The sequence below is a fragment of the Pichia membranifaciens genome (genome assembly GCF_001661235.1).
Source record: "Pichia membranifaciens NRRL Y-2026 unplaced genomic scaffold PICMEscaffold_5, whole genome shotgun sequence".
NCBI classification, from domain to species: domain Eukaryota; kingdom Fungi; phylum Ascomycota; class Pichiomycetes; order Pichiales; family Pichiaceae; genus Pichia; species Pichia membranifaciens.
The window spans coordinates 317,181-341,377 of NW_017566986.1; the positions used below are offsets into that span (position 1 = coordinate 317,181).

The 24,197-nt window shown below is 39.4% G+C and overlaps 13 protein-coding genes and 2 non-coding genes across 15 annotated transcripts; 4 read left to right on the forward strand and 11 right to left on the reverse strand.

Annotated features, from left to right (window-relative positions):
• Positions 1–108: 108 nt before the first annotated feature.
• PICMEDRAFT_158232 (hypothetical protein) lies at positions 109–1,996 on the reverse strand. The gene has a single exon (XM_019160981.1). It carries the CDS (start codon positions 1,697–1,699, stop codon positions 260–262), a length of 1,440 nt encoding a protein of 479 aa, XP_019016120.1. The 5' UTR covers positions 1,700–1,996; the 3' UTR covers positions 109–259.
• Positions 1,756–2,643, reverse strand: PICMEDRAFT_178910 (hypothetical protein; the record flags this gene model as incomplete). The annotated part of the gene is made up of 1 exon (XM_019161795.1): positions 1,756–2,643. One exon carries the CDS (start codon positions 2,641–2,643, stop codon positions 1,756–1,758), a length of 888 nt encoding a protein of 295 aa, XP_019016121.1.
• A 140-nt stretch (positions 2,644–2,783) lies between these two features.
• Positions 2,784–5,294, reverse strand: PICMEDRAFT_73807 (hypothetical protein; the record flags this gene model as incomplete). The annotated part of the gene is made up of 1 exon (XM_019164594.1): positions 2,784–5,294. The coding sequence occupies one exon, from the start codon at positions 5,292–5,294 to the stop codon at positions 2,784–2,786; it is 2,511 nt and encodes an 836-aa protein (XP_019016122.1).
• Positions 5,295–6,100: 806 nt separating this feature from the next.
• On the reverse strand, positions 6,101–8,750 carry PICMEDRAFT_17516 (hypothetical protein). The gene has a single exon (XM_019161629.1). It carries the CDS (start codon positions 8,718–8,720, stop codon positions 6,165–6,167), a length of 2,556 nt encoding a protein of 851 aa, XP_019016123.1. The 5' UTR covers positions 8,721–8,750; the 3' UTR covers positions 6,101–6,164.
• Positions 8,751–9,007: 257 nt separating this feature from the next.
• PICMEDRAFT_73809 (hypothetical protein) lies at positions 9,008–10,309 on the reverse strand (the record flags this gene model as incomplete). The annotated part of the gene is made up of 1 exon (XM_019164595.1): positions 9,008–10,309. One exon carries the CDS (start codon positions 10,307–10,309, stop codon positions 9,008–9,010), a length of 1,302 nt encoding a protein of 433 aa, XP_019016124.1.
• A 254-nt stretch (positions 10,310–10,563) lies between these two features.
• Positions 10,564–10,637, reverse strand: PICMEDRAFT_t124. Its single transcript has one exon. It is a non-coding gene; the product is annotated as a tRNA-Met (tRNA).
• Positions 10,638–10,658: 21 nt separating this feature from the next.
• On the reverse strand, positions 10,659–10,732 carry PICMEDRAFT_t123. Its single transcript has one exon. It is a non-coding gene; the product is annotated as a tRNA-Val (tRNA).
• A 403-nt stretch (positions 10,733–11,135) lies between these two features.
• Positions 11,136–14,920, forward strand: PICMEDRAFT_17517 (hypothetical protein). Its single transcript, XM_019161630.1, has one exon. It carries the CDS (start codon positions 11,491–11,493, stop codon positions 14,704–14,706), a length of 3,216 nt encoding a protein of 1,071 aa, XP_019016125.1. The 5' UTR covers positions 11,136–11,490; the 3' UTR covers positions 14,707–14,920.
• Positions 14,797–15,488, reverse strand: PICMEDRAFT_158249 (hypothetical protein). The gene has a single exon (XM_019160982.1). It carries the CDS (start codon positions 15,324–15,326, stop codon positions 14,886–14,888), a length of 441 nt encoding a protein of 146 aa, XP_019016126.1. The 5' UTR covers positions 15,327–15,488; the 3' UTR covers positions 14,797–14,885.
• PICMEDRAFT_73811 (hypothetical protein) lies at positions 15,485–15,829 on the reverse strand (the record flags this gene model as incomplete). Its single annotated transcript, XM_019164596.1, has 1 exon — positions 15,485–15,829. One exon carries the CDS (start codon positions 15,827–15,829, stop codon positions 15,485–15,487), a length of 345 nt encoding a protein of 114 aa, XP_019016127.1.
• Positions 15,830–16,060: 231 nt separating this feature from the next.
• Positions 16,061–17,254, forward strand: PICMEDRAFT_35475 (hypothetical protein; the record flags this gene model as incomplete). Its single annotated transcript, XM_019162947.1, has 1 exon — positions 16,061–17,254. The coding sequence occupies one exon, from the start codon at positions 16,061–16,063 to the stop codon at positions 17,252–17,254; it is 1,194 nt and encodes a 397-aa protein (XP_019016128.1).
• Positions 17,255–17,256: 2 nt separating this feature from the next.
• Positions 17,257–17,988, reverse strand: PICMEDRAFT_35437 (hypothetical protein; the record flags this gene model as incomplete). Its single annotated transcript, XM_019162944.1, has 2 exons — positions 17,257–17,661; positions 17,812–17,988. The coding sequence occupies 2 exons, from the start codon at positions 17,986–17,988 to the stop codon at positions 17,257–17,259; spliced, it is 582 nt and encodes a 193-aa protein (XP_019016129.1).
• Positions 17,989–18,209: 221 nt separating this feature from the next.
• On the forward strand, positions 18,210–20,441 carry PICMEDRAFT_17520 (hypothetical protein). Its single transcript, XM_019161631.1, has one exon. It carries the CDS (start codon positions 18,237–18,239, stop codon positions 20,271–20,273), a length of 2,037 nt encoding a protein of 678 aa, XP_019016130.1. The 5' UTR covers positions 18,210–18,236; the 3' UTR covers positions 20,274–20,441.
• PICMEDRAFT_17521 (hypothetical protein) lies at positions 20,272–22,691 on the reverse strand. The gene has a single exon (XM_019161632.1). The coding sequence runs from the start codon at positions 22,662–22,664 to the stop codon at positions 20,343–20,345; it is 2,322 nt and encodes a 773-aa protein (XP_019016131.1). The 5' UTR covers positions 22,665–22,691; the 3' UTR covers positions 20,272–20,342.
• Positions 22,692–22,974: 283 nt separating this feature from the next.
• Positions 22,975–24,105, forward strand: PICMEDRAFT_73816 (hypothetical protein; the record flags this gene model as incomplete). The annotated part of the gene is made up of 1 exon (XM_019164597.1): positions 22,975–24,105. The coding sequence occupies one exon, from the start codon at positions 22,975–22,977 to the stop codon at positions 24,103–24,105; it is 1,131 nt and encodes a 376-aa protein (XP_019016132.1).
• Positions 24,106–24,197: the final 92 nt, after the last annotated feature.

Consider the following 24,197-nt stretch of genomic DNA (forward strand, 5'->3'; position numbering starts at 1 on the left):
GATAGATTAGCCAACGGAAAGCTTTTGGGTCTCTTGCAGGGAAGAGGTGCTAGCGAAAGAATATCTGCAGACGTTTGACAGTATAGCTGACAATTGGATCTCACAAAAGTGGAAGCCCAAATGCAAAATACGGCATATATTACACATTACATAAACTCCTCAAAGCTCAGCCGAATAGGTTTAGACAGAAAAACATAACAGCAGAGCAAAATGAGATCACCACGAGAGTGCAGAGCGATTTTTCTCGGCAATACTGAGCTCAACTCCAGAGCTGCGCCACCCAAGTTGGCCGCGCCACAAATGGGCTCGGACTTCCGGCAACTTTGCTTTCACCGATAAGCTCCTGGTCCGTCTTGACGCATGTTCCTGAACCCTTTCCAACACCTTTATCGAGACCGTTTTTACTTCCGAGGCTTCTGGGGACCTTGAGGGAGAAAGTTTTGTAGTCTGGTGTTGTTAAGGACAGCAAAATTGGCTTGAACTGAGTTGCGGCGCCACACTCCATGTACCTTTCATAGTTGATAATGCTCTCCTCGAAAACCTTTTGCGTGTAATTGTCAAAATAGTTGCCGTTTTCAGCTCCCGCTGTAGCGGTAGAACGAAGGACGAGGTTTTTATTTTGAGAACTAACGGTGCTATTGTTCCTGTTGCTAGCCTTGCTTCCTTTTCTGTTCTTCTCTCCTCTTTTGCGACGCTCAAAATGCTCTAGCAATCTTCGTATCTCTAGCGCCAACTGGACCATATCTTTTTGGGATCTCTCCATTGATTTTTCACTTTCGCTATCATTGCTGTCGCTAAAGCGTTCTTGCAAATGTTTGTAAGACAAGATGCATAACGAGAACGAGCCTTTCCCGACGGCATCTAATATTTCCTCATCCAATTCTTCCTTGTATCTCAAGTATTGGTCAAATAAATAGTCTGCTGAAACTACCGATAAATCGTACAATGAGGCACCAATGTCTACCTTAAGTCTGTACTCACTTTCTAGCATATTTTCTGTAAGAAAATTGGTCAAATAAGTCATTCGTAGCACTTTAATGTCAAAAGGGTCTCGGAATTGGAATCCAATTTTAACTACGTTCAATAATGTTATCATAGGCCAAGATTTGAGAGGTACTATTTCATAGCTTTTTTGTAGAAGTTTGACACCATTTCGAAAAGTCTGAGTATCCATATTCATAACATTTTCAGATTCGAGTGTCCAGCTACAGAAGTCTTGAAGTTTTTCAGCTTCTTTGTTGAGGGATCTAAAAAATCTGAAAATATCCAGATAGTTCTGAAATATCTCGTCCACATCGATGATATTTTCACAGTTGTTACACATTTTCTTTTTACCAATATCAGGCACACTTTCAAATTTCTCGAAATTTTCAAGAACAAAACCTCTATTGTTATGATTACAGAACAAGCAGTTTATTGGTAGCATAGCGTCATAATCTTTATCCGATACAGTGCATTTTAAGCATTCACAATCAAAAAAAAAAGAGTTTCTTAGCATTTTTTTTCTCATTTCTCTAGGCAGATGCACGGGTATATAGTTCAACAGAATCTCATTGGATGCTCTCAACCGTTTGACAGACTTGATTAAAATTTCACCATCATCTCTCCAGATTAAGGTACAGTTAGGATCACAGCTATGATTTATCATCGAAAATATAGGGTCAAACATTAAGCCTAGATTATTGTTGAAGTGGTCCATAACTGAAGAAACATTCACAAACACTAAAAATAGGGCTCTACAGATTCCATCTTTACTTATTTGGCCAAGCTCAATTGGTTTGACTTGAGCCTGTTTGATTTGGTTTTTTTTTCTTCAAAGTAAGATGCAATTAATGGACCAAAAGTATGTTGTGTTTCCCTGAATATTGCTTCATGTTCAGGACTATCAACCTCGCCCTTTTCAACATACTTTTGATATAGTTTCAAGTGATCACTCATATTTATAACTATTTCGAACAACTTCTCATCATTTCTTACCAAACTGATAAGTAGTCTGAAAGTAGTAATTATTATTAAGATGATCTTTTCGATGGCTTGATCTGTCTCCGTATCCACTTTTATACCATTGTTGGTAGTTATCAATTCTTTCTGAATATGAGCAATGAAATCACATTCTAGATCATGCCAATCAAGCATGGCTTTGAGTTTACATTCTTGACAACAAAAGACTCGAAAATTACAGTTTTTACACTTGACAATTCCTTCATTTTTTACGAATTCTTTTGCTTGCGTTAGTCCGTTTTCAACTTGATGCTTATTTTCAGACTCTTCTTTTCCTTTGTCTCCTATATCAATGAGATGCTTTCCGCATTCAGAGCAGTTGTCATTTGTGAATCCTATAACTTTGAGCATAGGAGCAAACTTTATTATCGTTGTTCCAGGGCTCACTACTTTTTCTTCAAATAAATTGTCATTGAACAAACAAACTTTCAAGCCACGTTCATTAGTGTTCTTACGCTCAGGATTTTTCAACCTAATGTAAAAACGGGGTCTTTCCCCTTGATTGGAGGCTCTGAGAAATTCATTATAATCAATAGCATTTAGGCGTTCCTCCACATAGTTCTGAAAGGTTAAACTCCGAGTACTTTTGCAGGTGAGTTCAGTGGTTATTCTTACAAAATTATTGAATTCTTCAGAATTCATTGCATAAGGATTATTAAGAGTCAATGGACTAATGCTGTTTATTACAAACTTTTAAAAAACAAATGCATAAACACAATACATAAAGCTAGATTTCGTGAACTGGTAAACAAACTGCGAAACAGGGCATTTCAACATCGCGGTCATTTAAGGAAACCGCCAATTTCAGCCATCAGAACCATATACTCGTTACACCAGCATACTACTGACCACCAGACGGAGAAACTTGATGTATAGTTCTCTACTGTGAGCTCACGCAAAATGGTCGACCCAATGGCATCAACGTAAAGTAAGAGTTTTCTTGGTTCAACGTTGAAAAATTCAGGAGGAATTGAAGCAAATGAGATGGACAGCTTGCGTATTATATTATCCCGGCAGTTTGAAATATTTGTCTCTACCGATCCATCCTCCCTTTCACCCAAAGATCTGAAGATTTTACTCAAATATGCACAAACCTTTTCAATGATATGGGACTTTTCGTTCTTTGGGATCAAAGGATGATTTTCAATTATTTGAGGAACATTGATTTCGTCCCACTCCTTGCAAAATGATGTTTTGTTCTCATTTGCCGAAAGAAGTTTGGAAGCACTAGAGGATAAATATACTACTTTTCTCAAAATGGATATAATATGTATGAAGCTGGTTGCAATTTCAACGTTGTCTTCAATGATACATTTTTTGAAATTCATTTTCCTAATATGATCTACATAACAATTTTCAAAATTGCACAATGCAGTTTGTACGTTCTCTGGAACCTGTTGGAAAACAATTTTAGATATAAGCTTGATCGCAGACTTGCAACACTCTAAGTAGCATTGCTTGATCAATGGCGCTAACTCCTCATATTCCATTTCGTAGACGGCATAATATTCGTGAGACAATCTGGTTTCAAAACTGAAGTTATCAATCTCATTGAAGAGTGATTCAATCTTCAAGTATCTCCAGTCTTTGAATAGCTGTAGCAAAAATTCACAATAGTTCTCTAATATTATCTTATGTGATTCTTTTATGTCAGAGTCGATGTTTCTGTAGAAATCAGGAACAAATTCGACACCACTATCTAATTTAGTGAACAAATCCTGCTCAAAAGCCAGCTCAAGAGGTTTTCCTGGCAAAAACGGTGGTTTGTTAGAGTAGCTGGCACCACTTATTCTTGGCCCCTCCTTGCCACCTTCTTCATCAGTGATAATGTGTTCATCAGTGCCTGTTCTAACCTCACTATGAGGCGTGATAGAATGTGTGTTGCTGTTGCCAATAACTATTTCTTCCTCAATTTCCTTCTTAGTCCCAGAGTTCCAATGAGATGTGCTGCCAAAAGTCTCATTTTCTCTACTTGTGTCATTGACGATCAATTCGATTCCACAATAGTTATATCTACTTGATCCTCTAACACCTAATCTTCTTGTTTTAATGCCCGGATAAAAAACCTTGACGAGTTTACCAAAAGCAGCATTACATATTTGATTGACACCATGTTTCTTACATATGTCAACGTATCTGGAATAGACAACGTTACGGGGACAAACAGAATTTTCTGAAACTCTGACTGTTTTCATCAGAGAAGCTAAGGCAAACAGTTGCTGCTGTTTTTTTCTTTGAACGTGCAGATTTCTATTTTCTTTTGCATTTCTAACATTAAAAGAAGTGTCTGAAAGCTCTTTTTCTAATTTTTTGACTTGAGCGGCTAGCTCTTCAATAGAACTATCAGCATATTCTCTTGCAAGATCCATCAAGCTAGAATCCTCGCTTGGTGGTGTATTTATTGATGAAGTATTTGAGTATGTATGCTTGTGGTGAGGACCGCCAAACCAGTCTTCATTGGCCAAGGATTTATTCGAATAAGTCGACGTGACTGTATCCAAGGACATTGAGTGGGCATGTGAAGTTAAGGAAGAAGGAGCAGACTCATACGGCGAGTACTGATTTAGCGGCTTTGTCGGGTGTATATAACTGTGTGGTAGCTGAATAGGATTTGGCAACGAAAGCAGAGCTCTTTCTGGAGTATTCAGTATGAAATTTGAGTGGTCGTATGGCTCATGATGATCAGTTACATCACTTGGATATCGGGAATGATAACCTGTAGCTGAGAGATTGTTACCATTGGAATTGTTGTTATTATTGTTAATATTAGTAAGATTGTTGCTACTGTTATTGCTACTGTTGTTATTGTTGTGGTTGACAAGACTGTTTGCAGAATTGAAATTACTATTTTGAATATTGTTGCTGTGATAATGTTTAATAGCGCCACCACTTTGAGTGGACAATGAAGAAGCTCTATTAACAGTCGGTGCGTTAAGCACTGGATTTGCCGGGGTATAATTACTCAAACTTAAATGAGAGCTTGAAAATGCAGAAGGATTTGGACCTGAAAGTCGAGAATTCGAAGCGGAACTTACAAATCCGGGCTCCAACTTCAAATTAGAAGAGTTCGGGTTCGAATTTGCTAAATGATCGCTCTTGGGAGGTGTATCGTTTAGGGGTGACTGTATGCTTCCTATTTTTGACAAATGAGTCGACTGGATTGGAGTAGTAAAAACATCCATCATGGCTGTATTTGATGCAACTTGGGGATTAGACAACAGCGAGTTGTTCAGAGTCGAAACATAAGGTGTTCTTCTAATATTTGACGGTTGAAAATTGTTCAATGATGACATGAATGATGGAGGGTATACGTGGTAATTGTGATAGAAAGAATTCAAATGAAATATGGATCTATATGATTATTGAAATGCTAAAAGGTTGGACCATATATTATTATTGCTATGTATCATAAAAAATTGAACGGTCAATGCCTATTGTATTATACTGTATTATACTTTATTGTATTTTAGTTCGTCCGATGGATCAATGTTAAATGCAAATACAAACAAGATCCAAGTAATTTTATTTGAAAGTTGATTCGTTATCAAGATTGGCCAAGCTGATTGATATACAACAATTGTGGTTATGAATGTAAAATTGGCCTCGAGCCTATTATGTTTAGAAAATGAAATAGTTGGGGGTCAAGGAATGGGTGTCTAGACGGTTTGGCGGTTCGCTGAGCCGGTATTTTAATGGTTAGATGAACAGATGCTGGATATAGAAAGCTGTGAGTTAGACTCTCTTGTATTAGAAGGGGTGGGGGTTGACGAATTGAAGAAGGTAGAGAGTAACGAACTGATGGTGGTGACGAATCGGCAGTGTTGATTAAGTATTAGTTAAGCAGTCTGGATATAGATGTCTAGAATAGTTCGTTGCCTAGTGAGGATGCAGGGTTTATATAAGTGAGCAGTGGTTCACTAGGTGGCCTTTCTGCCCCCCCTCTCTCTTTCTCCAGAACGCCAGCGGGTGGAAAAGAGAGGAATTTGGAGTGGAGAAAAAAAAGGAAGCCCCCCTCAGGAGATCAAACTTCTGCCGAGGCCCATTTTCGGAGGAAAATCGGCTAGCTGGATCAATAAATTCCAACCAATGCGTATTGTTTTGACTTACATGGTACATGTTTTTCTATTTTGAATTTTGCTTATATAATGTCGAATCTCAAAGTGCTAGAGGGGATAGTCGCTGAAAAGATCCTTGAAGAATTCATCAAAGGTGCTGAAGTTAGCTAAATCCGGAAGCTGAAACACCTCTCCTGGTGACCCGTTAGGAATACCGGTTGGGGCAGAAGTAGAATTCATCACAGAGTTGTAGCCGGTAGCTTTGCTACCTGTATTACTGTTGCCACTGCTTGTTGTGCGCAGCTCGCTGAAAGTGACACTAGGCCAGCTCTTCATCTTGAGCTGATATTGATACTGGTCCAGTTCCGGTGTTCTTAACATATGCTTATTATCGGTATATCCTTCATTACCATCATTACCATCATTACTATCATCTATGTTACTGCCGGTACTTGATGTGGCGTTGACCTTATCTTCGGCACCCTGAGTAGTAGTACTCTTGAGGGGGCTTTCCATCATAGCGTGCAATGGGCTGGACTGCGTAGGTATCTCGTTACCCATGAATCTTGGGAGATCCTCTGGAGAAAGTTTCTTTTGCTGCTGACTATTTTTTCTTCTACTGTACATGCTGTTTCGTGTAACAGATCCACTCCCCACAAATCCTTTATCGTGTGTGGTAGTAATGTGCAAAACTTGGTTTTTGTTTGCCATTTCAACTAGTTTTTTGATTATTTCGGCAATTGTTCCTGTTGCATCATTGAGCTCCTGACCCATTTTGTTCAAATGCCAGTAAGTTCTCGAAATAATGTTCAGCGCTTTTTTCCTCTCCTCAATGGATAGATTCCCTAGGTACTCGAATAATGCAATGCATGCATAGACAACCTCCCAAAGTTGAAATGATGGTATACCTTTGATCAAGTCTGCCTTCGAATCAAGAAAGTTACTCAAAAGTTCAAATGAGTAATGTGATGCAGTATTAAAAGCAATGCCAAAGTTGCTCTTTTCCTCAGACAAGTTGAAGTCGACGAATTTACGAGCAATCAAAACATAAGCAAAATTGTATGAATATAGACTGATTTTGGAGACATCTTTCGACAAAATTTTTTCCCATTTTGTCCTCCAAATTCTCAAATCTTCACAATGGAATATGGTATAACCGTCCACGGATTCCAGATAGTCAAAAAAATGACTGTTATGAAAGTATTCAGGCTCTTTGAGTATTTTCAACAACATTTTGAAAAGGTCTAATTGTGCCACTTGTATCGCATCACCGATGGTAGCATTTGGAAACACAACAGTCAGCCTATGCACCTTCCACCAATTATCATCAATCATGATCGATCTTCCCAATCCTATCGCAGTCTGTAAGTGGCATGCACATAAAGCATTCAGAATACGTAAGTGAAACAAGTCATCGTCTGAGTAAATGTTGTCATTGACCACACGATCAATTATTCCCCTCGTGTCAATCGATACAAAGTAATGCATCAATGCAGAAGTGCTCAAGAGCCAGTTATCGAACCCGCCAATGTCATACATGCACACGTACAAAATCGATTCGATATCATGATCTGTCAGTGGCTCTTTTCCATTGATGCTGGATATTATGTTCTTGAGAATCTTTTCCACAACTTGGCGAGTTTCCGAATTCTTATATTCTTTTGATACTGTCATTGCAATTAGTACGAATACGCATGTAATGAAAGGGTGTTCAATGACGTAGTCGCGGTCAATGGCACTGATACCGCCTGGTATAATATAATAATGAAAAACCTCAAGGTATTCTTTTGATAATAACAAGCAAAGATGCTCGTTTTTGTAATAGAAGACAACAAATTCGTCAGTGGCTTTCACAAAATCACTTTTTGGGGTAGATATATGAGGCTTCCTAATTAAAGTGGATTGTATCTTGCCAATGAGATTCAAAGGCGCAGTCAAGTCTTCACGCAGTGGAAGATGGGCAGATAAATCCACAAAGTTGGCAACCGATGGCGTCGAAGCTTCGGTGTTGCTGACAAAAGAACCATCCTGAGAAGATTGTCGAACTTGATGCTTTTGGGACATTGGAATATGTACATGATTTTGCTGATTGTGCAAAGACATCGCCTTCTGCTGCAGCGCTATCAGTATATTCAATTTGTCATCTATTGAAGTAACGTTACTTTCCACAGTTGTCAGCCTATCTTGAAGCTCTGCGGAAACTCGTATGAAGGAATTTCTGGTATCTACCTCATCGTGTTCAGCCAAGCCAAATTGTTGCTTCCCGTTAGCATTGTCGGCATCGTTATCCGACTCTACCTTAGTACCTACCTTCTTATTTGGGAGGTTACATTCAATGTGGAGTCGTTTGCATCTTTCACATCCTGAAATGTAGTTATCATTCACACATTTAGTCTTTAATTTTCTACAGTTATCACAGGATAAGATTCTTCTCTTTCTTCTAGGTTTCACCAAAAGTTCATTCTGAAATTGAGAGTCCTTGTGGTGGTGTGATGAGCCCCTTTTTATCTTGCCGGAGGAAGATAATGACGATGACAGAACATGCTTTATGGAAGTCTCTCCCTCGTTGTTTGGAAAAAGTTCGGATAGCAATAGGTCGTTTCCTGTTTTGGCGGTACTGATCTTAAGCTGCGCCGTTCCTCCATCGTGCTTGTCTGAAGACATAATCAGTTTATATACGAGCAATATAGAGTCATTGTCTTTCGAAAGTTATACATCTTAAAGGATTTGTTCCATTCTCAGACTCTCTGCGGTTGATGTTGTTAGGCTGTTGTTTGTTGAGGCCTTCCCGCTATCGCTATCGGTTTTTCTTCGGAAAAAAGAAAAAAGCAGCGCTTCGGGCACGTGAGTTTGTGGGCTATTTGGTCCCTATTCTTCGGGTTTGATAAGTTTCCACTAACTTACTATTTAATTGATTGACTAAAAAAAGGCTATAATTACCAGCACCATCATTACAACATCTGTAGCAGTATACCAAATGAGTATGCAGCAATTACCAGAGCAAGTTTGGCAGAAAATCTGCTTTTGTTTGCTTCACTCTTCTGCTTTATCGAACTTTCGTGCCTGGAGACATTTTTATTGTTATCGTTGACACCTGGCTCTCCCTGTGTACTTTCACCAGATTCATCAACTAAAATAACTTCGGTTTTCTCAGACTTTCCAGAACCACATTCGACTTTACCACCTCTGACAACTTTTCCGACCTCATTTTTCATCCATTCGCCACAATCAAATACATCAGAAGACGATTTAAGAATTGCGCTACCCTTAATAATCTTCAAATCATCAAAATGGTTGCTTCTGATATCGCCATGAAACTCAATCGCTCCACCAACACTCTTCAACGAAGGGAAAAAGTCAATCTTTTTGATTTTTTCATTGTCAATAATCATCAAGCCACCGCCAACTTCGGAAAGATTGTCGAATTCGATGTCATCCAAGTTTTTGTTATTAATAATACTCAAGGTATGACCCGTTGATTTCAATTTTGGCATGTGTAGTGTGGTAAACTTATTGTTGCTGAAATCTGCACTTTTTTCAATAACTTGTAAGCTCTCAAGATTGATGGCTTCAGTATCCTTCACCGTCATAGACTTGACCCATGTCAAATTTGGTAAGGAGACTTTGATGTTTCGAGCATTTGCTGCAATCAACAAGTCTCCAGTAACTTCAGAGACTGTTGATTCAATTCTTTCTAAAAATCTATTGTTGTTGATGCTCATGGTTTTCAAAGTTTCAACGTTGAATCCACCAAAACCTGTAAGCGAAGTATCGGACATTATGACCGAGTTAATAGTTTTGATACCTGTATCCAAATTCACAAAAGTTAGAATTGGAAGCACTTGCCATTTCATTGTTTCCACACTTTCCAATTTAGGAAATGATAAGGATGTCAAAGAGTTCAATGTGTTTAATTCAAAGACACTCCCAATGGATGTTAATGATGTAGCCTCTATCCGGATCAAATTACTGATGTTTCTCACAGTGAAATCACCTTTTATTTCTTTGATTGATCCCAAATGAATAGCATCTGAATCAAAGTGAGAAATATGAAGACTACCAGAAAGTACTGTACAATCAGAAATTGCAGCTAGATCGCCTGCAGAATAGATGTTGTATTCAGATTTGAAACACTTAGGTTGAATGTTTGAGTCTGAGGAGTTGCTTCCATCTGAAAAACTTTTGAATTTTCCAGCATAGCATGCTGATGCCAGCAAAAGCAAGTTATTACACAGAAGACTACTAAATTTCATTACCTTTTTTTTGAACTTCTACTTGAAAAAAGCAATATAGCAAAGACTTTGTTTGGTTTGATAATCAGAGTAAAGAGAACTCAAAAAACCTATTCACAAAACAAATAAAAAGAAGGGTTTGGCTTCTGTTAGCAATACGTAGAAAAACAGGTAAGTTGCAGTTCAAAGAAAAACGGGGATGTCAGAGTTGTGAGTAAAGAAGGGTAAAAGAGCAAAACGGGGATACAAAAAGAGGACCAAAAAATAGTTCCTAATGCTCTAGGCGAGATTCGAACTCGCGATCTTCAGATTATGAGACTGACGCCTTAACCAGCTGGGCCACCAAAGCAGAAGATAGAACGTGAAAATTTGATCGAACCCAGGATCGAACTGGGGACGTTATGCGTGTTAAGCATATGCCATAACCAACTAGACCATCCGACCAAATCTTGACAAAAAATTAACTAGCTTGGATATAATGCTTCAATCAAGATGATTATCTCTTGGCTTTGGCCTGTCAGAGCCTGCAGACATCTAGAAAAAAGGGCAGTTTGTAAAATTTGCAGGATACCGTGGAGTATTGCAATTTATGTTCTTACAACACTATTTGAAAACTAACCTAATGGAGTGATTACGTAATCTGATAATGCGTGCACGTGCTCAGCTTTTATTTTCTTCCCCCTCTTTCTTTTTCTCACGTAAAAGGAGGAGCGAAAGGAAAGTGAAATGAAGTAAAGTAAAGAAAAAGAGAGACTAGAGGCTTCAATGCGCAGCAAAAAAACACAGTGGGTGCCCTTAAGATTCCAATACCATTGTAGTTTTTCTACGCTTCACTCGTTGCTGTTCTTGTGGTTTTAATTTCGAGCTTCTTCGCATATCGATTGAGAAGCTGGTTCCTTTGTACAGAACTTGAGGAGTGGTATTTTTTGACGGCTTTACCATCTACCAAACGAAAAGGTCAAAATCTAAACAATTCCAATTAACAAATCCTAAGCCAGTCAGGAACTCACCACTCAATTCATTACATTGAACACCATCAGCATTGTTGACTATTTCGCTGTATAGGCGACTGGTAACATTTTACGTTCCAACACTAATACTATCTTCCTTGAAGCAACGCATTGACTCGAGGTTGTAAAGTTCCTATCCATCTGTTCATTTTTGGATATACTGGGTGATCAGCTGCATCAAGTTTGACCAGCATGACAGACCACACGGGAGAAGCAGCTCCAAACACAAGGACAGAGCTTACCAAGACACAGCTATCATGTGACACACTGCCAAATGAAACATCAAATGACAGTCTATCTTCTACTAAAGTCACCACAAAAGTTGTCAACAACATGGCAGGACGTAAGGCTGCGAAGTCTTTGCGCCTCTTTCGTGGCTCAATAGCAGAGCCCAATGTGATCAATAGTGATGCATCAGACAGTACCACGTACCATGATTCATCACTCAGCAATCATCAACACCGGGAAATCAATATAGAACTGAACCATCCATGTACACTAAAAGAGAAGAGCTCAAATCATGTGATACCGGACAGCCCTTCACCAAGGAAACTTTCGAATGACCATAACCCAACCCCAACGGCAATTCCTGAGATATCAGCAGGCTTATACATTAATACACAAATACCCTCCAATATAAAGACTACTTCGCATCTTCGTTCAGAGAGCACAGATACCCATAACGTAATAACGCTAAATAAGGATCAAGTTTCACAGACCAACCCACAACCTCCTTTGCCACTTTTAGAGCCAGTATCATCCGCCATATACTTTCCCCATGCTGCTCCTAACGACTCATCAAACACAAGTCCCGAGCATCTAACTGCTGAAGCAGAGTTTGACCATCCCGAAAACGAAGAGATTGTAGGGGATATGGAGGGATTAAGTGAGAAGTCGGAAGAATCGTCAACTCACAAAACTTCTCTCAAAGGCACAGAAGAGAAAACTAAAGACACAGTAGCGCAAGAATTGAAAGGGAATGATGCTGGAGGGCTCACCAGTATAGAAGACCATTCAAGTAGCGAAGTAAATCGAGATAACCAAAAGGCTACCAATGTCGATATAACATTAGACCCGTCACGTTCAGAAATAATGAAATGCACCTCTTTCACCACAGCATTTAGTACATCTCCAGACTATAGCAATGAAAGGTTTGTCGAGAAAAACTCAGATGATGATATTAAATACCCACTTGCCGTCGAACTACAACCTTTCAAAAATAAAGTGGGAGGTCACACAGCCATTTTCAAGTTCAGTCACAGGGCAGTTTGTAAAGCCTTAGTCAATCGAGAAAACACTTGGTACGAGAATATTGAGATTTTGCATCCTGAATTATTAAAATTCATGCCTCGATATATTGGTGTTTTGAATGTGAGATACAGTACAATATTGGATGATTCTAGTGAGGACTTGGGACCTAGCCACAATGGTTCGGTTGAGTCAAGTGTAACGGGAAACCCGTCACTTAACGAGCCATCAGCGGAATCTGACCAACTAAATAATGGACATGACTTCCCCAAAACGCACCGAAACGATGTACATAATGCTAAGATGACAGGAACAAATAAAGATACCTCCAACTCTATTGCGAAAAAGAATTCTCTCTCGAAACTGAATGAAGACTATGAATTTCCTGAAGTTGTTTTGGAGGATAACATTCATATTGTACCTCAGTCTTTTTGGAGCCGTTATACGTCACCAAAAATTGAAAATAGTGAGTTAATAAACTGTGACAAAGTTTGCCATAATTTCTCTTTTGCTTCTCCCCTTGATAAACCCGTAACTTTGTCCTCTCCTGTTCAAAACGACAATCAGACAGGGTCTACTAGTGTCAATACAAAACTCAAAGAGTTGGTGTTAAGCGAAGTTTTTGCACCGATAAGAGACTACACGAAGAAAGCTCGTGATAGCAGGAAAAATTCACATTACAGCAACAATCCACGTGATCGTAGAAGTAGTTATCAAAGTGATTTGGCGGCAGAGGGATCAAAGTCTACTTTCTCACCTTCTTCTGCAACCTCAGCCTTGTCCAAGTACAAGAGTTATGATCCCAACTCAGGTAACCTATTCTCTGATCCGAACACTAGCACTTTTCCAAGATTTCATCGGTATTCCACCAGCAGCATGATCACTAGTCCTACACAAAAAAATGAGAAAAGCCGACATGGAAAAGTATTCTGTAATTCTATTACCGAAGGTTGCCCTACCGAAATCCTTGAAGATGAGGATACATCCATTATTGGGCCCTCATCAGTACAAAGTGATGATATAAAGCTTCATCGCAATTTCAGAAATGACAGCTCCACTGCAGAGCAAGAAATGAAATTTCCGGATAGAGAGACTTTCATGTCCAACTTGAAAAAACTGTCTCGTAATAAGGAAAGTGAGGAAGATGCCATTGTGGATGAGGAAGACGCTGATAATGTCAACGAAAGCGATATATTTGACATGGAAGGGGTGAAGGATCCAGTAGAGCACAAAAGTTTGGTGACGGGTACGAACAACGAGCGTAATCGAAGTATTCCCGAAATTTCGTATAACGGTCAAGAAAACAAAACGATGCAAGAAGGTCCTCATAAACATACTCTACGCAAGCATACAAGATTCGAAAGGTTTATTCTGCTTGAAGATCTTACCACTGGTATGAAATACCCATGCGTGCTAGATTTGAAGATGGGTACTAGACAATATGGCGTAGAAGCTAAACCAAGTAAGAAGGCGTCCCAAAGGAAGAAATGCTACCAGACCACATCACGAGAACTAGGCACAAGAATTTGTGGTATGCAAGTTTGGGATGCTAAAAAATTAGAGTTTGTTAACAGAGATAAGTATTTTGGCCGCAGGGTCAAGGTCGGATACCAATTTTTCCTTTCCTTGTCTAGGTTTTTATACGATGGAGAAAGCATTTTTTCTGTTGTCAAACATTTGCCTAAATTGATTGAAGACTTGAAGGAATTGGTTGACACATTTGAGAACTTGATTGACTACAGGCTTTATGGATCGTCCATTCTTTTGATGTACGATAGTGAGTTGGATAGAAAAAACAGAGATGAGTCCACGATAATTGTCCGCTTAATTGACTTCGCACAATGTGTCATTGGAGGCAGCGAGTTCTCCGATAAAACAACTTTTCCTCCAGTTCACAAAGGTGCTCCTGATGTGGGTTACATCAGAGGGTTGAAGTCACTAATATACTACTTTGGTGTTATGTTTAGAGAGTTTACAGGCGGTCACGAATACGCAAGTTTTTCAGAAGCATGGGAGATAATCAGGAAGCTAGATAAAGAAAAAGTCTTTAACTGCAATTGTCAATGGCTAGATGAGTTTGATAACGGAGAGTCCCAGTGTCCGTTCGAGTTTAGGCCTGTACCTGTATATACTGGGTTCTACGATGACGTGTCTGAGTGAGAGGATGATGATACTCCACTTTATGATGTACATCACTTATTTTGACGTTTGAGTTCATGCCCATGTTCACGCTCATGTTCACTTCTAATTTTAATTCTCTTTTTCTAATTACTTAATTCTTTAATTACTTTCTAATTTCTTTAGTTCTTGCTGTTATGAATTTGCGAACCATTATAGGGTCAGGTAAACATGGTGGTAAGGTTCACGCAACCGAAGTTAGGTTCTTCCTGTCGGATTTTCACTCTCTCAGAAATAAATGAGACCCAGATCCTGTGGAAGCAAAGAATAAAGGCCAATGTTTTCTGATGATTGTTGTTGTCCGAAAGGAAAAAAAAAGAAGTCTGAGAAAGTGAAAAGAAGTCTGAGAAAGTGAAAAGAAGTCTGAGAAAGTGAAAAGAAGGATGAGGAAGGAGGAGAAGAAGGAGAAGAAGAAGAAATGGAAGGGCGGCCAAAAAACCGGAGGAAAAAAACAAGCGAAATTTTTCTTCTTTTCTTCTAGATGCACGTTTCACACCTGAAGGCAGGGCTTTGTAGCGGTTGACAGCGTGGAAAAGAAGGGAGGCAAAGTTGTCATGGGTTAATGCCGATGAACTAGAGGGATTCGAGATATCATCTAGCATGGCTTTGACCTAGTATTAGACTTTAGGCTGTCGATTGCAACACATGATCACTACACTTGTAAAAGGTATCGTTGTTTTTGTTGTTCGTTATAAATTGAAAATACACAGATCGTAGACATCTAGAAACATGGATACATTAGATCCATGTAGAGGCCAGTTTATTTTCCTGCCTGGTGCTTTTGCTGCTCGTCCTGGATGACCCCCATTGCACATTCTCTGAGACTCTTCAACTCGTTGTAGCACTTGCTACTGGTATTTCCCTCGGTGTCCTTCATGAGACAGGTTTGGTACTTTTGGATAATGTCTGAGCACTTGCTTTCAATATGGTGGTAGACCGTAACCTGGGTCTTGACGCAATGCTGAAGGTCACGCTGGAATGTAGCGCATTCAGATTTGTCCTTGATAGCCGGGTCTTCCATGCATCTGTGAAAACCCAGAAATGGCTCCGGGCAGGTTCGTGCAACTTCTTGAATGATATATTCGTCAAGTACTCTGGAAACCATTGCAAATAACTAGTTCTGTATTCTTCGCTTTCTTGCTTACAAGGAGTGTTGGGTATATATAACCAGAACCGAAGGAAGTGGAGTAGAATAATGGCCGTCGGTGTTGTGAAAGTCCGTGAAAAAGACGGTTTTCTCGCTTTGAACAAGATTTTAATGGCACAACGCACAATTATCTCCTGCTCCAGCCAGGTCTAACAGCAGAGAACAGATGTGATCAGTTGATGGCAATCTATGATTTCGAGGAGACTTGATTTTGATGCTTTGTCTGTTGTCGAGCCGGAATTGCTAAAGTACTGGGATGCTAGTGCACGTAATTTCAATTTCTCCGATCACCATGCGATGATCGCCTTAACCAGGACTCTGGTCAAGGTAGATATGGGTTACTCCATACAACTGTCAGAAACACAACTATGTCCGAACTATTTCAACCGGTTGGACTATGTACTTTTTCTGCAGAGATTGATTGATTTAACACCGGATTCAGCCGATTTGCCTGTGTTTGGACTTGACGTTGGAACCTCTCAATCGTGCATATATCCTCTTCTATGCACAAAATACATCTGCAATATTTCAAAAATGATTGGAACAGATATTGTACCTGAGTTTATCGATGCTGCCGAGATGAATATACAGCGAAACAACCTTTCTTCCTTGATCAAACTAGCAGTAGTCGATCAAAAAGAAAACTGCTTTTTCCCGCTTTTCAAGCAGAAGTTTCATTCCGAAGAAGATGCAATCGTTTTCACCATGTGCAATCCACCTTTTTATACATCTGCACACCAGATGACTACGAGTAGAGAACGTAAGAACGATTTTGTGAAGCAGCAAACCATAGGACACGTATCCGAGCTAATCACGGATGGCGGCGACTACAGCTTCATCATGAAATTGCTTAATGATAGTGAAAGCTTCTCAACTCGTGTTACATGGTTCACGTCGCTAATAGGCAATCTTTCTACTTTGCGAAGGCTAGTACCCTATTTGAAAGCAAACCAGCACAGGATCATATATGGGGTCCACAGATTTAAATCAGGGGCATATACAGTTAGGTGGATTCTATTCTGGACGTATAAAATGGAATATAAACCTCCACCGGAGCTATTCAATTTTTCCAGCAAATTCCTTAACGCAAAGAAGTTTGTTCAAATCATGCAAGACAGAAAAGATGACAGCTATTCGTTAAGGTCGAGAATTTTGGTAAAGTTATTTTCACTTCCTTACACTTCATTGCATTTGCGTGATGTGATTGTCATCAGACTTCCGGGTAACGTTTTCTCTAGGTCTTATCGACGATCAGGGGAATTTAACTTCGATGGCTCTGAGTATATATTTGAATTAGATGTCAAACGGCGTAAAATCACATGGAGAAACGGATTAGACCATAAGGTTTTCGAGAGCTTTTGTAACGTCATAAACTCTTTATAGGATTAGAGTTGCTTTAAGTAACCCTGTTGAATCAACCTTTCGACATCAACCCGCCTGACAAAAAACTGCGAATCTTTTGTAAGGTTGAAGACACCGTATTCGGTCATGATCTCTCCTGCATCTCGCAACACCCTGACATCGATGAAAACATCACTAGGAGGCTCCAAATCACCTCCCAAATCTATTTCCGACATGACTCCCTTTACACCACTTACCAATGAAATGTATTTTTCCAAATATATTTTTTCATGATGAGATAAGTCTGCCAACTGTTCTGATGTTAGTTCAACGTTGTCCCAAACCAACTGGTCTAACCGGCGCAAACGAGAGAGTTCATAAGCCAGCAAACATCGTTTGTTTCGTCCGATAAAAAGTTGCCTAACATATTCTGGGAGATTGTCCAAAATCTCTTTTACTTCAGCCGAGTTTGAAGATGCTCCAGGTGTATTAGTTACCGATGACGACAAAAAGTTTCTATTGCTTCCTCGGAGAGGTGTATTCAAAGTTGATGGTGCTCTTGAAGAATCTAGCCTTTGATCTTCCGTGATATCTGTAACCTGTGATCTATCTGCCGAAAGAATATTTTCATTGTCCGTTGTATTGGCTTGCTTTTGAAGTTCGTTGTTCTCACTAATTATCGACTGTACAAGATCGGTCTCAAAGAGCGGTATCCTGTCCAACGTATTTGCTCTCTTTGCTGCTAAAATCAACTTTGTTGCCGAGTCACCATACATAACTTATCTCTTGTTCGCCTTTGAATTGCAGTCAGCTGATTTATAGGTCCGAGAACCGAAGAAGAAGAGGCAAGATTCAGCTTTCTTAACTATGATTACGTGAATGAAACGATCTACATGAATCTGCAACGCGACGCGTTGAGCGTTTTTTCATCTATTTGGCGTTTCTTGCACAACTTTATGCTTGCACGACTTTCTTGATAATTGGTTTGTTTTACGATTGAACGTGGCGGCAGAGCAGCCATATAATGGCTGTTTTGTATGGTAAGCTCAAGCGAAAATACAATGCTCGGCAACAAGTTTTGCTTTCCCCAACGAAACATTCAGTGAGACAATGCGACAATGAACTTCTGAGCTCGTCTCAAAACTTGTTCTCATTCACGACTGGCAGTACAGAAACCCTAAAAAATTCTTCCATGGAAAGTACTGATTCACTCTTTGAGAACAACCCAAGTACAACGGACTTGGAAGACAATCCTCTCGAAGAGCAGCCCAGTTCTCCAATCTCCAAAAGTCAAAGCAATACTAGTTTTGATTTGTATTTCAAAGGGTTTGAAGAACTTGACAAATATGATGCTAATCTTCACAAGCGTCAAAAAAACATGCATCACAGAAAAAAGACTACTTTTTTTGCGAAAGACGGAAACTTAGCTGATTGCAAAAAGAAAAATTCGAAACCAAACCCGCTTATCGATTTGTCTGATGATGAATTTTCCTCTGAGATTTCCGCATCGTTACAAACGTTGAATTCCCGGTTGTTTGAAATACAATCACAAGTGAAGTCACTGAGTCATGAAAAGTCGTTCTTTGACTCTCCTGAAATTCAGACGTCTTATGCGCAAGACAGCAACAGTGCTGATTCTGGTGCTCGACATTATGGTAACACAAGAAGTTTCAGAGACGGAGCTGAATCGTTATCAGCCGCAGAAGAGGAGGAAGAAGAAGAAGAGGAGGAAGATATAATAGAAAAAAACTTAAGCGAAAAGTATCCTAAAGTTATAAAAAAATCTGTGAATTATAAAACCAAAGTGCGATTTGCGGATGATAGTCCATATCTATTACCATCCGGTAAATGCCAATCCTTAGAGGAATTGCGAAGGTCTGGAGAACTAGAAAGCTCAAAATTGGAATTTGACATGATCTTTGAGCAATTGAGAAAAATAACGCATTATGGTAAAAAAGATTTCTCGGAATTATTGCAACTAAAACTCAACTTACTCAATAAAATTGAATCCGACACTAACTTCAAAAACTATCTTCAAAGATCCGTAGTAGGTAAGGAAAACTGCACCTTTAATCAAACTGTGAAAGAGCTACTGAAGGTCAGCCCTAAAGATGTTATCATTAACTTTCAGCTGATAACGTTTTTTAGACTGACCGATTGGAAAGGATTGGATATTGTATCAGCTATTTGCAAAGTGAGTTCTATGGGTGATCTTTTTATGAAAGAATACTCTGATTATCACCTGAAGCTACCGAGAAAGTTTCCTAAAGAATTGCTAGGTGATTGGATGACGCATTGTGCAAAATCATCTACTTATCAGATAACAATGAAAATGCTTCATAGTATTGGGACCTCAGGGACGGAAGACTTTACTGATGAGGAGAAAAGTGTAATACTTGACTTTTGTGATCTGGCATTGCAATCTTCAAAAGCTGAATCACTACTGTTACCATTGAGTGTCTTGCGTTTGAACTCCTCATTCCTCCAAGGTGGGAAAACCAACAGTTTATCAACATCCTTAGCTAGGCTACTTATTTCCTTTCCATTTCAAGTTGACGATCCCAAAGTTATGAATTTGATTCTTGAATGCAGCATTATTATTGTTTGCGATCCAGAATTTTCAGTTGATGTTAGTTCCAACAGAACAATGTTCTCAAACCAAATCTGGTACAGGTTGTGGGAGATAGTTCAGACAAATAACGTTCTGGATAAAAAAGACGATTTGAGTGATGCGAAACAAAATCAATGCTTGATTGCAATAGGTTACATTTTCAGCTTCATAACCTTTGACAAAGAAGTGACTGCCTCAGATCTATCACCTTTGAATGATTTCTTGGCCTTTGCAGATCAAAAATCTAAGACTGCTTCTTACAACATACTTCAAATTCACTGCATAGGTTATTTAGGTTGCATTTCCTACCACTTTTTCAAAAGATTCCATTTGTTGACTGATAAAAATTTAAGTTGGATTAAAAATATTCTGAAAGTTCATCAAAGCTCAGAATTGAAGTCTCAAGAAATACTGTCCCGAGAAATTAAGCTAATTTTACGAGAAATTTAAAGTCCTTTTTTCTTGTGTATTTTTATAAAGGTGTAAATTAAATAGATTACAAACGTTATCGAAACTTAATTAAGCAAAGTTGAACTCATCATTCTGCGACTTAACAGCCAATCTTGCCAATCTAAACATCTTGTTCTTGGCACTTTCTTTCTTCTTGCTATCATCACCTGCAACAGTACTATTGGAGGACAACTTCTTCGGAGTTTCCCTGAGCCCAAAAGCTTTGGCCAGATGACCTAAATGAATTTTTTTCACATTAAAACAGTCTCTTTCTGTGGACAAGTGTGTGGCATAGGCTCTTATATGACTTATAAACGCATCGGTTGCAATCTCCAAAGCCCTGCTATCTTCAAGAAGCCATTTTTCGAGGTTCAACTGATAAGTCGTAGCATACATGTCCCAAGCACCTTCTCTATTGAACTTGTTCCCTTTTCTTTTGACTTCTTTCTCGTTATCACCAACATTATTATCATCACCCTCAACAGCCTCTGCACTTCTTCCAAATGCTTTAGCAAGAACATTTTCATAATTAACAAATTTCAAAGTATCACCATGCATAGGGGTAATCTTTTCGATATACTTTTCTTCATCGCCTGGCATCAAAAACAAAACCGACAAACCTTTCTTTCCCAATCTGGCTGTTCTACCTACACGATGAAGATGATCAGCAACACAAAATGGAGGATCATACTCAACGACATAATCGATAGCAGGAAGATCTAAACCACGAGAAGCAACATCAGTACATAATAAGATCGTGTTGTGAGAATTATCATTGACGAATTCATTCAAAGTCGCAGTACGTGTCTGCTGAGACAGAGAGCCGTGAAGCTTGTAAATAATTGTATCCGGTGAGATGTTAGGAGAGGTCATTGCGGTTATGCTTCCGAGTAAATCATCCTCTTCTTTATCTTTATCTTGATCTTTGGAATCACTGTTTTTACTTTTTTCCTTGGTTTTTTCTTTGCTCAGTTTTAACTTTCTCAAAATTTCCTTTCGTTCTCTCTCAATCTTTAACCTCTTTCCATCTTTGGTTAAAGCTATGAAATGGAAATCAACGGAGTGTGAACAACTCAAAAATACTAATGTCTTGGTGAAATTACCTTTTCCTCGAGTCATATTCATTAACACACCACTCAATGTGGTAAAACGGAGTTTTGGAGGAACAACCACAACCTCTTGTATCAATTGTTCTGGTGCTTTCATATGATGATCTAACTCTTCCGAGCCCTCAGCAGAGTTTGCACTGATAATTTCGGGGTTATTCAAAGCAATTTCCCCTAACTTCTTCACATTTCCTTTGAGTGTTGCGGAGCACAATATACTAACTCTTCTTGGCGGAAGAATATCAGCTAAAGGCCCCAAATAATCGTTGTCTTTATACTCTTTTTGCAATCTGCCAATAATTTTGGCAATGGATTCTTCAAATCCTAGTTCCATGAGTCGGTCACCTTCATCAAAAATCAAATAACGGATTTTAGAAAGATCTAATGATTGCGTGTTTTCAATATGATCGACAAGCCTACCAGGAGTAGCCACTAAGATGTTGATACCCTTTCTTAGTCTAGCCTTTTCGGATTTTTTCCTTTCACCACCAATAACTATACCTGGAACTACCCAGTTGCAAGCCTTTTTACAAAGGTGGTCTTCAATGAAAGTGTAAATTTGTTGTGCTAGTTCCCTGGTTGGAGTCAAAATAAGTGCATAGATACCACTTTGTCTATTGATATTACCCTTTGAGGATAACAACATGTTTAGAACGGGTAAAGTAAAAGCCATAGTTTTACCCGAACCTGTTTGTGCTTGCATAAACATATCCCGAGGTTGGGGTGGAAAAGGATTAGTCCTTGTCCTTTGATGTCCTAGAGATATGAGTTTAGGAATTGCCATTCTTTGAATCTTTGTTGGCTTAGTGAATTTAGCCTCATCTAAACATTTAAGTAAATTTTCATGAAGCCCTAGGGCTTTGAAATCTGCATTTGGGTCAATCATAGGGGCATTTGAAGGTATCAACTTGGATTCATCAATTTCTTTCTCATAATCACGTTTTTTTATTTCTGGATTAGCAGTGAATAATGATGATACTATTGATTCGGGTTTGTATGTGGTGTCATTTCTAGGTTTTTTGGATGAATCTTCATCATAATCTGAACCTCTCTTATGAGCTCTCGAAGCCACTGGTGTTTCATTTGCACCCGAGAGTCCAGGATCGTTCTTTTGTTTCCTGCTGGACCTCCCCATCAATTCTAGTTGTGTTTTCCTCCTATCAGCCCATCTACCACCTTTAACTTTGATTGAGGTCTTCTTCCCTTTTTTCAATGATTGAGTTCCCAAATTTGCCTGAGGAGCTGCAAAGTTCAAAAGCATTCCTCCATCGTCATCGTCACTCATATTGTTTGCTATTTGAGACAGTGTTTCTGCTCTTAAAGTAGAAGCAGAAGAGCATAAGTACTTTTCCTATGAATAGCAAAATCTGAAAAAAATATTTGAAGGGAAATAGAAAAAAAGGCCTAAAAAAGAAAAAAAATTTCAGACCACACAGCCATGTTTTCCAATTTTCTTGATGATGATTTTATTATCATCGTTACTATCTCCTGTCCTTTTCTGTGCCTATGCAAAGCCTGGAAAGAGCAGAATTTTAGGTAGGCTCCTCCAACTTACTGGTGAATACACATTGAAAAACTGACATACATTACAAGTCATGTCATCGTTGTTCGTTGCAGAGGAACCGGACCAGCCCGAGGTGCACGTGAAGCTCGAGCCTGGGGTTGAGGCAGATACAGAGACTATACAGATAAAGACGGAAGACATTGAAAACAAAGGGAAAGAGGAGATGAGCCAGCAAGTGGAAGGAAGGGATCATGAGATGAAATATTATGACGATGAAGAATCTGATTCTGAAGACGAGGATCTGGATGATCCGATTGTCGACACGATTCCATTGCATCTCAACGCTACTGTCAAGGGCGAGACATTGGCTCCTTTACTTTTGCAATTTCCGAACAAGTCTCGCCACTCACATCTCGCACAAAACCACATTTCCGCGTTACACAAGCTACAAATCAAACCTGAATCAGGGGTAGTGGAGTTGCGTTTACCGTTGGATACGAGCAACTTCTTCAGTGAGACTGCGTCTGAAAAATATAACGTCTCTGAACAAATTCTCCGAGGAGTAATCATACATGACGAACCGATTGGGAAGCCTTCAGATGGCACAATCCCATCCATTTCGGTGATTCAGCCGAAAAATGCCAGCGAGAGCGATAAGGTGAAGCAAGAGAAGAAATCTGCGTCCATGTCGAACAATCCTCTCAATTCACTGACTTCGATCCGCACACAGCCTGGCTCTGTTGGCGGTAGTCGATACCTTGTTGGAGTTCAGGACAAGGAGGGGAGGCTGCATGTAACTCCGCTGTCGGACACTTGTATGCTTCGTCCGCACTTCTCGTACATCGACCAATCGAAGATGAGTAAACTGGAACGTGAGCGTGAGCTGCAGCGTGAGCTGAACGGAGCAGGTAGCGACAGTCATAGCGGCAACGGGAATGGCTCCGGCAACGGAAACGGCAATAGTGAGGGAGACAAGAAGATGAAGAATGTGAGTGTCGTCACGATGAGTGCCAAGAGCACGAAGGAAAACGTCCCAAGGTTGGGAGGAGCCTTGTTGAGCGCTAAGTTGGAAAACGAAGAAGAGGGTTCTGAGTTAGCGATTCTGCCATGCGACGAGGAGTTCATAGCGAAGCATTTCGTTGAGACGTCCAACAACGTATTGAGGTCTAAGTTCACACAAGACGAGTATTTGGATCTGCTCTTTGAGCAGACGAAGCTGTAGTCAGCCGACGACGATGGGATGATCGAATAAATAATAATAAATAAATAAATTTTTAGACAAAAATTATAATTAAGATATATACACTAAGACAT

Excerpts from the sequence above, each read along its gene's own strand:
- PICMEDRAFT_158232 (XM_019160981.1), bottom strand. The coding sequence starts at position 1,699 with ATGGACCACTTCAACAATAATCTAGGCTTAATGTTTGACCCTATATTT.
- PICMEDRAFT_17521 (XM_019161632.1), bottom strand. The coding sequence starts at position 22,664 with ATGAGTGACGATGACGATGGAGGAATGCTTTTGAACTTTGCAGCTCCT.
- PICMEDRAFT_158249 (XM_019160982.1), bottom strand. The coding sequence starts at position 15,326 with ATGCTAGATGATATCTCGAATCCCTCTAGTTCATCGGCATTAACCCAT.
- PICMEDRAFT_17516 (XM_019161629.1), bottom strand. The coding sequence starts at position 8,720 with ATGTCTTCAGACAAGCACGATGGAGGAACGGCGCAGCTTAAGATCAGT.
- PICMEDRAFT_17517 (XM_019161630.1), top strand. The coding sequence starts at position 11,491 with ATGACAGACCACACGGGAGAAGCAGCTCCAAACACAAGGACAGAGCTT.
- PICMEDRAFT_17520 (XM_019161631.1), top strand. The coding sequence starts at position 18,237 with ATGGCTGTTTTGTATGGTAAGCTCAAGCGAAAATACAATGCTCGGCAA.